Source organism: Teleopsis dalmanni, chromosome 2 (genome assembly GCF_002237135.1).
Source record: "Teleopsis dalmanni isolate 2A chromosome 2, ASM223713v2, whole genome shotgun sequence".
NCBI classification, from domain to species: Eukaryota; Metazoa; Arthropoda; class Insecta; order Diptera; family Diopsidae; genus Teleopsis; species Teleopsis dalmanni.
The window spans coordinates 169,586,306-169,599,522 of NC_051847.1; the positions used below are offsets into that span (position 1 = coordinate 169,586,306).

A 13,217-nucleotide genomic window follows, 5' to 3' on the forward strand; every position below is an offset into this window, starting at 1 on the left:
TTATTGAATCTTTAACTTCTACTGGAGCATAAGGTCTCCACTATCGATCAAAATGTAATTCTGTTTGAAGCTGTTCTTCTTACAGTATTTTAAGTATATCCGTATATAACAATTTACATATATCATAATTGAAGTGTCAACAGTTTGATGTCATGTTTTTGCCTGGGCGTATCTGCTCAATGACTGTCCTGTGGATTCCACCGCAAAATTTGTCCAAATATGTACTTCGCAAGCCCTCAAAGCCTACAACCAATCCATAACTACCTAAGATTTTTGATTACATCTATTGCTTTACGATTGGTTTGTCAGGTACTTAGTCCTAATTGGAAATTCTTTTTAGGCTTTATAGTTTTTATATTCAGCTACTTTAAGAAGGAAGACTTGTAGACTACTTTTTGAGCTCTTCCATATTTCAAACACATGAAATAGTAGACAGATTTAATGTAAGAGTTGCACAGACATCGCTTTGTTCTTCGAGTTACTTGACTACATCACCAAACATTCGAAAATAATGCTGCCGAGATAGACTATAGATTGTACACATTCTATAGTAATATCATTAAAGATAAAACTTATTAAATCCTAGTAAAGTGCTAAATTATTGACACTTTTTAAAACTTCAATCTTTTCTGGACTCATATTTATACCAGTCGTCTTGGTATTTCTGTTTAAAGCTTCAAAATGTTTAAGCTCCAAAATTTTAGCATTGGTGGCTGAGTAAGCGAATATCGTCAACATATTACAGACCATAGGTCATAACATATGCTTCTCATAACAAAAACATGTCATAAATATGTTCTCCTCACGGAATAGAGATGAAAGTATTTCCATCGTAAGACATGCTTATTGTAAAGACACCATCCTCCACTGTTTTGAGGTATAACTAGTAGCTAGAGGGTTTCGCTTGCGAAGATGTGTATCCTGGACAGTACGTTGGCCTCGGACTGGAATGTTATTGCACTGGTAGCTATTGGTAGTTATAGATATTTAATCTAAACTTTCGCAAGAAGAGTTGTATTTTCTCAATCAGATGTGGTGACTCAAACTAAATCCATAAGAAGAAAATATGAATTTAAAAAATAACCATTCATATAAGCATATTGTATTATCTATTATAATATTTAAAAAAGAAACGAAAATCTTTTATAATTAATTAAAACGCATAAATTTTGTATTCTTATAAATAATAATTATATGTATTCGATTAATTTATAAATATTTTAAAAAAAAATTTTAAAATATTGTAAAGTAAAATATTTTATAGTTTCTTATTCAGTTATAGCGCGTTCCTATAAACATTTTATAGTAAATATTGATGAGTAAAAATTCAAATTTATTATGCGTTGCAAGTAACTGGAAAATAGAATTTGTAGTAATCAAATATAATATATTACAATTATCTGCAATTTCTATTTAATCATAATATTTAATTTAAGAAAATTATGACGCAGGATTGAATTTTAAATCAAACGTTTTAATTAGATAGTTTGCAGGAACAATTGTCTTGTTTTAAAGTTAATTGTCTTAAACCAACACCAATCGGTTTTTCTCAAACCTAATAAGTTCGTGTTGGATGCAATTACTTTAAATATAAAATAAAGTTTAGCAGAAGAACAAAAATAATATTTTACGTTACTTATATTGTAATCATTTGAAATTTGATAAGATTTGATTAGGTTTGATAAACTTATTTAATATTATAATTAGTTAATATCAGCTTGTACTTATAAGTAGTGTACTATAGTATACTATACGAATTTTAAAAATCTGTACATGAAATATAGTTCTGTGATTTTAATAAGCTTAATTAATTGTAAGCTTAATTATTATATTCACAAATTTCATTAAAATTTATATTAACCAATATTGATTAAAGATTGGTTTTAATAACCATTCTTTTTTAGTCATCTTTAGGTGACTATAGAATATAGTGGAAATATTGGTTCAAATAAAATCTTTTAAAAAACAAAAAAAAATTTAAGTAGTGTTTTATTTAACTATTGACCAATTAGACGGATTAAAATAAAAATATATTATATAAAAAAAAAAATTTTTTCTTAAAACTCTTTTTATAAACATGTGTATTATTTAACAATTAACCATTAGCCCGTTTCAAAAACAAAATTATTAATCAAAATTTGGTCGTTAAAGCTATAAATTATTAATAAAATTTATTCTAGCATTAATCTGGACTGATCTCGAACCTTATTTTTAATGTTCTAATATGTTAGTATGTTAGGTTGAATAGCTGCACTCTGTAATAGCTGTTAACACTTTCATTTGAAAACATCCATTGCTCTAGAAATGTTTACAAAGTAAAAGAGAAAAACTTTGTGTATAAATAAAATATATTTATATGTACACACTTAATGTCTTGCTCTAAAATCAAACATTCTCAGTTCTATGCTCTTATCAAGAAGTAAACAGAAAAATAAAAATGAAATTAATAATAAGCAGTAAAGTAAAAATGATAATAATAATAAACAGAAAAATAAAAATGAAATCAATAATTTAGTGAATCTTAGCCCTTTGCTCTCTTCAAAAGGTAAGCAGATATATAACAATTATATCAAGTGATTCTCAGCTCTTTGCTCTCAGCCATAGCTTAGTAGAGAAATTGAAATAAAATCTATAAATCAGTGAGCTAATACTTCTAATTTGCACTGATAAGTTAGATTTTAGCTTTAAATAAACAGTAGAACTCTTTAACTCATTATATTTAGAGAAGGTATTCATTTAATGATAATTCATCAGGTATTCTATTCGGGTACTTGCTATTGTAGCAGCACTAATTGTAAGGGAGATTTTCTTACTATACTTTTGTTTACATCGATTTCGTACAAAGAAATTAACAATTTATGCAAGTAAAACATTAAATGCACATTGTGCGGAATAGTGTGAAATCAGCATATAAGATCACCCGGTATAATAAGAATAGAATAACTGCACATGGAATACGCAGTTAATATTAGAAACAGTTGGCAATTAAAATCAAAAGCAAGCAATTTAAATCGAAAAGTCCAAATAATAAGAAAAACCCTCAGCGTTTATGATGAAATCGAAATATTTATATATAATTATAAAATTATTAACCATTTTCCAGGCTCTTAGAGCTACAACGCAGGACGGTTTGTACAAATTAATAATATTTTAAAAACATTTAAAAAAATGCATTCATTCCATTTCAGAGATTTTGGAACTGCAATGCACAGAGAATAGCCAGTGCAGCAGCCTCTACCAGAATTCGGAAATAAAGGCAACGTGCAATAATGGCACTTGTGAGTGTATGTCCAATAACCAAACTGTGCAATGTAAACCAAAGGTTAATACATTTATTGTGTTGTTGTTGTTTAATATATTGACTGAATTATATATTTTCAACGTAGATAGTGAAATTGAATAATATAATTGGCGGTGCTTGTCCCTGCCCCCAGCCGAATGCTGAGTGCTTTTCGACACAAGATATTTGTTATTGTGCTAAAGACTACCTGCCAAGCGTGGACCGACGTCGGTGCTTGCGAGGTAAGTGATATATGGATGAATAAAAAGTGACATAATATTGACATGTGTACCTTATATTAGAAAAGCAAGGCATTGATGAACCATGCGAGGAGGATTTCCAATGTCAATACATGCAAGGCTATGCCGAATGCAACAAGGCAATTGAGTATTGTATGTGTAAATCGGGTTTTATGCCTCTGGCCAGCAAATGTGTTTCAATTATAAGTAAGTATAGAATGAAAGTAGTGGTTTAGTTATTGTTCGAGCTGGGGGTTCAAACATTTTAATATCCGAGGATTCGAGCATTTTGATGTTTGGGGATTCGTGCTTTGTTGTTGTTGTAACCCGCTGTGATCTAAAAGTAGATAAAATGAAAGGATTTTTCAAGATGTAGACATGGGTTAGTATAGGTGATGGTTATTTGAAGGTAGGCGAAAGCGCTTTTTGATGTTCAAGGTTTTGGCCATTTTGAAGTTCACAGCTTTGGCTATTTTGACGTTTAGGTTTCAAGTAATTTGGTTTTCGAATATGTCCGAACTGGAGAACAGTAAGTCTCTTGTTAATGCTTGAACACGCTACGGTGCTCGAACATTTACTATTATATGCTTTTGTATAAAATAAAACGAAAGTAAAATTGGACATAAAGCAGAGTTGCTATACAAATAGGTGTACTATACTCAAGCAACTCCAGCTTTTTCAAGCATTTATAATCTTCAATCCAAATGTTAGAGTTTGAGAATTCACCAAACTACTCAAGGAAAATATTGCTCAAGCAATTTAAAACAATAATTTTAAGTTATCATCATATTTCTACAAAAAATTACGTCATATCTTTACCATTACTTAAAGCAATACATACACTTTTAAAAAAAAAAATTTTTTTTATTTTATATTATTTATATTTTTTTCTGAAAAATCAAGTGTTCTGAATTGCACTTAAAATTGTACATATATGTAATCGACTTTCCTATGAAACTAGCTTATCAAAATTTTTGATAATGAAAGCAAATCTAAAATGAAAGCAAATCTAAATAAAAATAAGGGGTTTCCCATTTTTCAACAATGCCGCGCTAACAAACTATGAATAAAAATAATAAAATAAAAAAAAATTTAAATCATTGCTTACTCTTGCATGGGTTCGTTAATAACTTAAATATACTTGACCCTAGTTGTTGTGTACAGCCTTCTTATGAATATATTCTTAATAAGCACTTAATAAAAATTACACCACTAAAAAAAAAAAATTTCAATTAAAATAAAAAGTGAAAAAAACTATATTCTCTATGGAATATCGTCATTATATATCATATAATCAATATAAAATATTCTTAATATAATATAATAATAATAATAATATTGTTTCTCTCCCATTCCTCTCCACAACCAAGATAACCTGCTTTCTTTTATTCACACCTTAACTTAGTTTCTTTAAACTGTTCCACATACTTTTTTTTGTTATTGCCTTTTTTATACTTTTGTATATTGAAAATTTTCCTCTCGGAAGCTCATGTTGAATGGACATCTATTTTCGATCGACAACTTTTTTATAACCAAATTCTCTTTTATCATTTAAAACAGCCAGATACTCGTCTTGAGTAAACGCAAGATGAAGTTCTAGGAGCTGTCGACTCTATTTCCATGAGCAACTTGTCTACATAAATGACCAGAAGTAACTCAACACTTGACTACCTAGACAACCAAGTGCCACTGAGTCGGTCTCTATTTGTCTACCGAAACGACGAAGTTGCCACTTATCTATGTAGACGTTCATATGACCCGATGGCTAAGTGTCGGTTATACGATACGCAAGAGTCAGCCACTATTTGTGTACCCCAATGACTCAGCGTCAGTTACTAGCAGTCTACTCTGACAACAAGTGTCAATTATTAGCAGTCTACCATGACAAGCAAGCGTCCTCTATGATTTGTGTGCTTCGACGACCAACTGTTCATCTACGTGTGTACCCATCGACCAAAATCAGTTCTCATTTGTCTATCCAAACAAGCAAGTATTAGTCACCACTTGTCTCTCCTACGACCTATTGCCGGTCACTATATGGCTATCCGGCGACCAGGTCAGGTGTCAGTTAACATTTATCTGCCCAGACGTCCAAATGTCAGTTACCACTTGCATAGGGAATAGGGATAAGAGCATTGTGCTAAGTGTTATACTAGCTTATCCTTCGAAGAACTTGAGATCTATAATAACTACCGAACTCACAGTTTTGAATAAATATATTAACATTTGCTAAGTAATTATTATTTTATATTTCTATAGCTCGTCTACTAGTATCAGAAACAATTATAAATGCCTTCTCATTTGTAATAACTGTGTTGCTTTAACTTAGAATTATCTTGAATGCGAGAGTCGTGCCGGCGTATGGGCAGTGTATCATTCGTAGTATCACAACAGCCTATAATTTGTGTTCAAGTGAGCTTTGATCGACAATACTGTCACTCCAATGTAATAACTATACTTAGATCTTCAAAATTATTTTGATATCGAATTCATACTTTAATATCTTAATGTACAGACATTAAGAAAAGAATTTTCTCAATAATTGTTATGCGAAGGTGCTCTTTGTGGTGGACTAGACTTCGTATATCCTATAGACCAGACACCCCAAATGTCATTTAATATATATGTATACACTATTGGCTAAGTTCAGAAATAGAGTGCAAATTTTAGTTGTAGGACTATATTGCAGGATATATGAATAAATGAAAATATAATTTACGATAGATGATAATTTGCGTAAAGGGAAGGAGAAGAATTGTATGGAATTGGGTAGGAATGATAGCATGAGTAGGATATAATTGCAACTAGCCTGGGTTATGATTAAAGCATTTCAATAAGACGAAGCCATAAATAGATAGGTCTTAAACTAATATATCTCATGTTATCGTAGACAAATGACGTGCAAAAAAAAAATACGTAAATACTTCACAGGACAGTGTTCCTTAGAGTGGGTTGAAGAAGTGGTATAGAGTAAGATAAGAATAAGGATGAGGAAATAAGCAGGGATGTTGAATTTTACTTAGGCCCAGGTGGTGAAATCTTGCCACCTAAACCAAGCGGAATCATGAATAGAGCTCAAATTTATATACACGTCTCAGTAGAAAAACATCTGGTAGATGACTGCTGATAGCAGAGCTTCCGTTAGGGCACATATTGAGAATAAATGTATTCATGCGCAACAAGGATCTATTTAGCAAGTGGATATATCTTGAAAAGCTGTGTGGTCATCCAAAAAAAAAATTCATAATTATAATAATAATTAAATATACACACTGTGTTGTGATTCATTACTTTTTTAAAAAATTGTCTATTCAAAAAATAGCTTCTTTCTTCTTTCTTCATCATTATTGATTTTAAAACCAAATTTAAAATTAGAGATTATCAACTTTTTGGCTTCGTTTCACTGGTGGGATAAGGCTTATCCCATTTGAACTAGGTGCAATAAATTTCCTTCACACACTCTCTTCTTTATCCAATCCAACTAATCCTAACTACCATTTCCATTGGGATGAACCGTGCACATTTGGATCATTTACAAACAACCACTCGTCGTGTTCGACGACTAAAAGGTATTCACCACATCCGAAAAGGACTAAACAAACAGATCGAACTTTTGACCCACTCCATTGAAGTGGCCAGGTTTCTCTGTTTGGACCCATGTTGATTTAAATTTAAATCACACCCATCCCCAATCCGCAAATTCTTCCTTATTCGTCCTACCTTCAACCACTACCTTAATACAGCTTAATCCATGCATTCTTCTTGAAAAATCGTTTATTTCCTAAGTAATGCTTCACTGAAATTTAATTTAGAAAATTTATTTATATTATTCTGTTTTTCGAATAATCTGTTTTTCGTTTCGTGAATTTTAGAGGATGAAATAGAGTGTGGAGCTGACAGCGATTGCAATCAATTTGGTGAAGGAGCAGAATGTGCATTGACTGAGAAGAAATGTGTGTGCAGTTGGAAATATGTGAAGCATGATACGAAGGATCTCTGTATACCAACTGTACCATATAATGGTACATGTAAACAGGATGCACAGTGTCAAGGTATAGCAGGAGCCAACAGTATTTGTAAGCATAAAAAATGCGGTTGTGCAGAAAACTATATTCCACATAAAGTAACTAATTCTGTGAATGAGCAGTTGGTGGTTTGCGAACGTATTGTAGGTAAGTTCGGAAGTGAAAGCTAAACTATTTAATACTTCCTGATAAGTACATTCATTTACAGAGCGTGGACAGTATTGTCGTAGTGACATTGATTGCTATCAATATCAGCATTCAGAAATTGACCAAACGCTGTACTGTTACCAAGGCGAGTGCACCTGCAGAGACGGTTATTTTTCCATAAATGACAGTGATTGTATAAAGGGTAGTAGTGCAACGAAAGTGGCAACAGTTTTGACAAATCTCTTATTGGCCATTGGCAGCAGTGCTGTGGTTATATTTCATCTTTACCTTTTCTAGGAAGTGATCGTCATGAAATGTATTATTATTAATATAATATAATAAAATATGATATTAATATCCTTTTGTATGTAAAATATTTGTACATGTTATATGTAAATATTAAGTAGATTATATAGATTTATAGCTCGAATAAATTTATTAAAAACATTCAAGTCGTTTTTTTCTTTTTCAACAAATTAATATAATTTTTCATCTTTCAATTAATATATTTTTTTTTATAAATTATTTTATTTACTTTAAATTTCGTTTTATTTAAGAACATTACAACAATTATTATAGCTACGCAATCTTTCATTCAAATTGTTTCAAAAAAAAATAAAAAGAAAGCGTTTAATACTTTTTTGTGTTTAATTAAAATGAAATTGTTTTTAATTTTATTTGGAATGCTGATTATTTTATTTGTTTTTAGAAAGTTTAAAATTTTGAAACAAACTCAATGGGACATTAAACTTAAAAACTAAAAAACAAAACAAGTGCAAATGAATAAAACACATTTTTGCGTCTGCGACATAAGGAAACAAAGACGAGGGCGGATAGGTAAATACTTGAAGAAATTTACTTTTTAAATTTACAATTTTAACTTTACAATAAACACAAAAAAAAATATACAAAAACATTTATATACTGTCTATATATATATATATATAGTTGGTTGTGCTATTATTACTATTTTTTTGTTTTCAATTCAATTTTGTATTTACAAATTCCTTTAAATTAAACAGAATTATTGCGTTCATGAGCAGCAGATCAGCATTGAACTTGTGGCAACGATTTTAGTAATTAATTTATAATAATACAATACATAATATTTAAAATGTTATACAATAATTGTTTTAAAATAGTTGCTTTATATTTATATAATATTGCATTAAAGAACAACGTTAGAATCTCTATTCGCACAAAACGAATATATGATTCTAGCTTAAAATATACAATGAAAGACCCAGAAAACAATTTAATGGCGTGAGTCCCTAGGATAAAATTCAGCCAAAATGGAAGCTGGTATACGTTTAAGCATTTCCTTGGGGAAGATACGTAACAATTGCCAGCCAATATCCAATGATTCGAAGACAGTACGATTCTCATAATTACCCTAAAAATATTAATAATAAAAATTGAAATATGTTAATGCATATAAAAGTAAATAATTTTAGAAATATTTTAACAAACCTGAGAGATGAAATTCTTTTCAAATTTGCTCAAGAATTCCAAATACAACAAATCATCAGGCGTCAGAGCTTCCTCACCGACGACAGCTTTCATGGCTTGCACATCCTTACCAATAGCATAACAGGCGTACAACTGATTGGAGACATCAGAGTGATCTTTACGTGTCATACCTTCACCAATGGCAGATTTCATCAAACGTGAAAGTGATGGCAACACATTCACTGGAGGATAGATTTGTCTGTTATGCAACTGACGATCGACGTAAATTTGACCCTCAGTAATGTAACCAGTTAAATCGGGAATTGGATGGGTAATATCATCGTTAGGCATAGTAAGAATTGGAATTTGTGTAATAGAACCATTACGGCCTTCAACACGACCAGCACGCTCATAGATAGTAGCCAAATCAGTGTACATGTAACCGGGGAAACCACGACGACCGGGTACTTCTTCACGAGCAGCTGATACTTCACGCAAAGCTTCGGCGTATGAGGACATGTCAGTAAGAATAACCAATACGTGTTTCTCGCATTGATAAGCCAAGAATTCAGCAGCAGTCAGCGCCAAACGTGGAGTGATAATACGTTCAATGGTAGGATCATTAGCCAAGTTCAAGAAAAGACACACATTTTCCATAGAACCATTTTCTTCGAAATCTTGTTTGAAGAAACGTGCAGTTTCCATGTTAACACCCATAGCAGCGAATACAATAGCGAAATTGTCTTCATGGTCATCTAATACACTCTTGCCAGGAACCTAAAAAAATCAAAAAAACAAACTTTGTATTACATTGTTTTAAAAATGACAATTTTTCTTCCAACCTTAACAAGACCAGCTTGACGACAAATTTGAGCAGCAATTTCATTGTGCGGTAAACCAGCAGCAGAGAAAATGGGAATCTTTTGTCCACGAGCAATGGAGTTCATGACATCAATAGCTGAGATACCAGTTTGAATCATTTCCTCTGGGTAGATACGTGACCATGGATTAATGGGTTGACCTTGAATATCTAAGAAGTCTTCAGCCAAAATTGGTGGACCCTTATCAATGGGTTTTCCGGAACCGTTGAAGACACGACCCAACATATCCTCTGACACAGGCGTACGCAAAATATCGCCAGTGAACTCGCAAACTGTGTTCTTGGCGTCAATACCAGAAGTACCCTCGAACACTTGTACGACGGCCTTAGAGCCGCTTACTTCAAGCACTTGACCAGAACGCACAGTGCCATCAGCCAAACGAAGCTGAACGATTTCGGCGAATTTGGGGAATTTGACTTCATCCAAAATGACCAATGGACCATTGACACCTGACACAGTTTTATAACCTTGAATAAAATAATAAGAAAAAAATTATAATTTAAATTATTTAACAATTAAAAAAAAAAGAAATAATACAAAATAAAGCAAAGCCTAAATTTTTTATATTCAAATAGATAAGATTTAAGATAAGTCAGCTGACAATACACGGGATACAATACAATTATACAAGCTCGAGAAAAAAATGTGTGAAGCAAAACAGTGATAAAAATAATTTAATTAAAATTGCATTAATTATATAATTTTACATGAAATTTATAATTGTTAATTAACCACATTTAAAAATGTTTATTCTTATTGGGTGAAGCCTACGAATGGGCGTGCTAAGAAAATTTAGCTCAAAGCATTCATCAAATCAGGTGCTTAATTTGTTGCAGTGTAACTAAATCACATGACCGAAAAACGCAGTAACAGAAGAAGAAAAATACACTAAATTTCTATAATTCAAATTTTTATAATAATCAATTTAAATATATAGCTTTTATTACATTTGAAATCAATTCAAAAACGATATTCTATTAGAAAAATAAGCATTTATTTTGTTATACCAGAAAAATTTAATTTATCGATTTTTCATTCTCTTTTTTCTTCGCATTCGCAGTTTTCTGCTGTCATGGCGGATAAATTTTTTTATTAATTTATTATCGAATTACTAAATTTAAAGGCCTTTGCAATGATTTTAATTGTGTTACTTACTTAAACGTGGTTGGGAGATAAAATCCCTGGATACAGCCAGGACATGCTCCTTTTGTGCTTGACGTGCTGATATGGACATCTTTAATGTATTTTATTTAAATTTGTACCTCCTAGAATTTATTCACAATACACAGCAAACTAAAATTTAAAATAGAAATTGTATTTAATTATTTTTAAAAAAAATATTCATATTTTGTTTTTAAACGTACACCTTAATATTATTTTCTTATTTTACTGAGCCCTTCGTATAGCCAAGTTGGAGTACGAAGAAAAATTCATTCACACTGAAGAAGTACTGAAAAATTCACAGTGACAGCTCACATGACAATCACATGACCAAATATCATTACCAGTTCAACGATTTTCGAAACTTCAAAAAATTTATATAAATTGCATATATTCACAATAGTCGTATGGATACGTTAATCTGTTTTATATGTTATATAAAAAAAAATGAATATTTTGAAATATTTTGTTTAATACATTTAAGAACTTTTCTGTCATGTGAAACCATGAATCAAACAATTTTTAGGGCCTCCATATTAGTTGAACCATTGAGTTTAAGATGTAAATATACAGAAAAAAATTTTGGGAAATTATTTTTTGAATTCAATTTAATTTGGTTATATAATTCATTACCTACTGTGTGGGCCGTGTGCGAATTCGAGTAAATTTATGGTGAATTGAGTATTTCCCTCAATATATAAAAAATGTCGGTATGGTAGTAAATGTTGGTATTTACTAGAATTTCGAATAGCGTAAATTAGATAAAACTTAGGTAAATTATATATTACCATTGTAAGTTTTATAAGATGTTGACAGGAGGTAACTTATATTATAATTAAGTGAATAATTGAAATAAAACAAAATGAAAAGTTTAACAAATCACATTCAGTTATTTAATAAATTACATGCAGTAAAATGTAATAATAAATAACACCATCTGTAAGAATTATTTTTAAATAAACATTTAAGTGGATTTAATGATCATTTATAATTTTCGTGAAAAAATGACATTTTCCACGATCCAAAGAAAAATCAGAATCTTAAGTAATGAAAACGATATTGAATATAAAATCTTCAAAGTATATTCAGTTTCAAATATGAAATGGCAAAGGGATAATTTTGACAACTTGTGTTGCTGTCATTTAATTTCACATTTGTCATGTCACATAAAACATTATTCAAGGTAAAAGTTAAATAAATATTTCAGTAATAAATAATATAGTTATAAATAGTGATTTCATTATTTATTTCTAATATCTATGTTTATATTATGTATGTTACATCTACAATTATTGTTAAATACTTCTAATTATAAAAAAAGAAAAATTAACGTATTGGACAAAATTTCTACTACATTTAAAAAAAACTGTTCACAATAGAAAAATTTATTAAATTGACGGCTTTACATAAGACTGATATATTGTGAATGTTAAGCTGAAAACACAATCAATACGAGATATTATTTAAAACAACTCAACGGACTGATTTTCAAATATTTTCTTGGAGATAAAGAAATTTTTTTATATCTTATTTATACTATCAACTAATGTAAAAAATTGAATTTTTACTTTTAGAATATTTCATTATATTAATAATGCACAGAACAAAAAGAAAATTTTATAAATAATTTTTATGATATATGTACGATAGATTTATATTGAAAACGTAATATGTTTTTATAATACCTTTCAATTGACAAAATTATGTAGTGTGAATATCTATGATAAAAAAAAAACACAATATTGGTAAAACCAATACAAATATATGAGACTGGAATGTAGATGATAAGACTTGACAACCAACGATATTATATTATAATCGCATTATCAGCTAAACCGGAATATAGTAGATGTTGCTAAAAGCGAATTTTGAAAGTTTTAATGCAGGGGCCAAATAAAAATTTATAAAAATGTTCTGCATACATAAAAATTTTTTTGTTCCTTAATGGATTAATTTCTTTTTTATTTATTTATTGTTTCTTATTTTTTTCTTTCTATTTTGTAAGTAATCTTAGTTCGAATTAGAATCATTAATT

At 30.1% G+C, this 13,217-nt stretch overlaps 2 protein-coding genes across 2 annotated transcripts; one reads left to right on the forward strand and one right to left on the reverse strand.

Annotated features, from left to right (window-relative positions):
* Positions 1–2,826: 2,826 nt before the first annotated feature.
* LOC119682720 lies at positions 2,827–8,141 on the forward strand. The gene is made up of 6 exons (XM_038096213.1): positions 2,827–3,128; positions 3,189–3,322; positions 3,387–3,522; positions 3,583–3,726; positions 7,392–7,691; positions 7,753–8,141. Exons 1-6 carry the CDS (start codon positions 3,050–3,052, stop codon positions 7,986–7,988), a joined length of 1,029 nt encoding a protein of 342 aa, XP_037952141.1. The 5' UTR covers positions 2,827–3,049; the 3' UTR covers positions 7,989–8,141.
* Positions 8,142–8,819: 678 nt separating this feature from the next.
* On the reverse strand, positions 8,820–11,496 carry LOC119679098 (V-type proton ATPase subunit B). The gene is made up of 5 exons (XM_038091273.1): positions 11,386–11,496; positions 11,177–11,314; positions 9,983–10,488; positions 9,162–9,917; positions 8,820–9,084 (listed from the first exon to the last, which is right to left on the reverse strand). The coding sequence occupies exons 2-5, from the start codon at positions 11,253–11,255 to the stop codon at positions 8,947–8,949; spliced, it is 1,479 nt and encodes a 492-aa protein (XP_037947201.1). The 5' UTR covers positions 11,256–11,314; positions 11,386–11,496; the 3' UTR covers positions 8,820–8,946.
* Positions 11,497–13,217: the final 1,721 nt, after the last annotated feature.

What these genes read in the sequence shown, in the direction of transcription:
- LOC119682720 (XM_038096213.1), top strand. Translation starts at nt 3,050, where the DNA reads ATGATGAAATCGAAATATTTATATATAATTATAAAATTATTAACCATT. An exon ending in TAGAGCTACAACGCAGGACG is followed by an intron (nt 3,129 to 3,188) that starts GTTTGTACAAAT and finishes ATTCCATTTCAG; the next exon opens with AGATTTTGGAACTGCAATGC. An exon ending in GGTTTGCGAACGTATTGTAG is followed by an intron (nt 7,692 to 7,752) that starts GTAAGTTCGGAA and finishes ATTCATTTACAG; the next exon opens with AGCGTGGACAGTATTGTCGT.
- LOC119679098 (XM_038091273.1), bottom strand. Translation starts at nt 11,255, where the DNA reads ATGTCCATATCAGCACGTCAAGCACAAAAGGAGCATGTCCTGGCTGTA. An exon ending in TATCTCCCAACCACGTTTAA is followed by an intron (nt 10,489 to 11,176) that starts GTAAGTAACACA and finishes ATTTTATTCAAG; the next exon opens with GTTATAAAACTGTGTCAGGT. An exon ending in GTCAAGCTGGTCTTGTTAAG is followed by an intron (nt 9,918 to 9,982) that starts GTTGGAAGAAAA and finishes TGATTTTTTTAG; the next exon opens with GTTCCTGGCAAGAGTGTATT.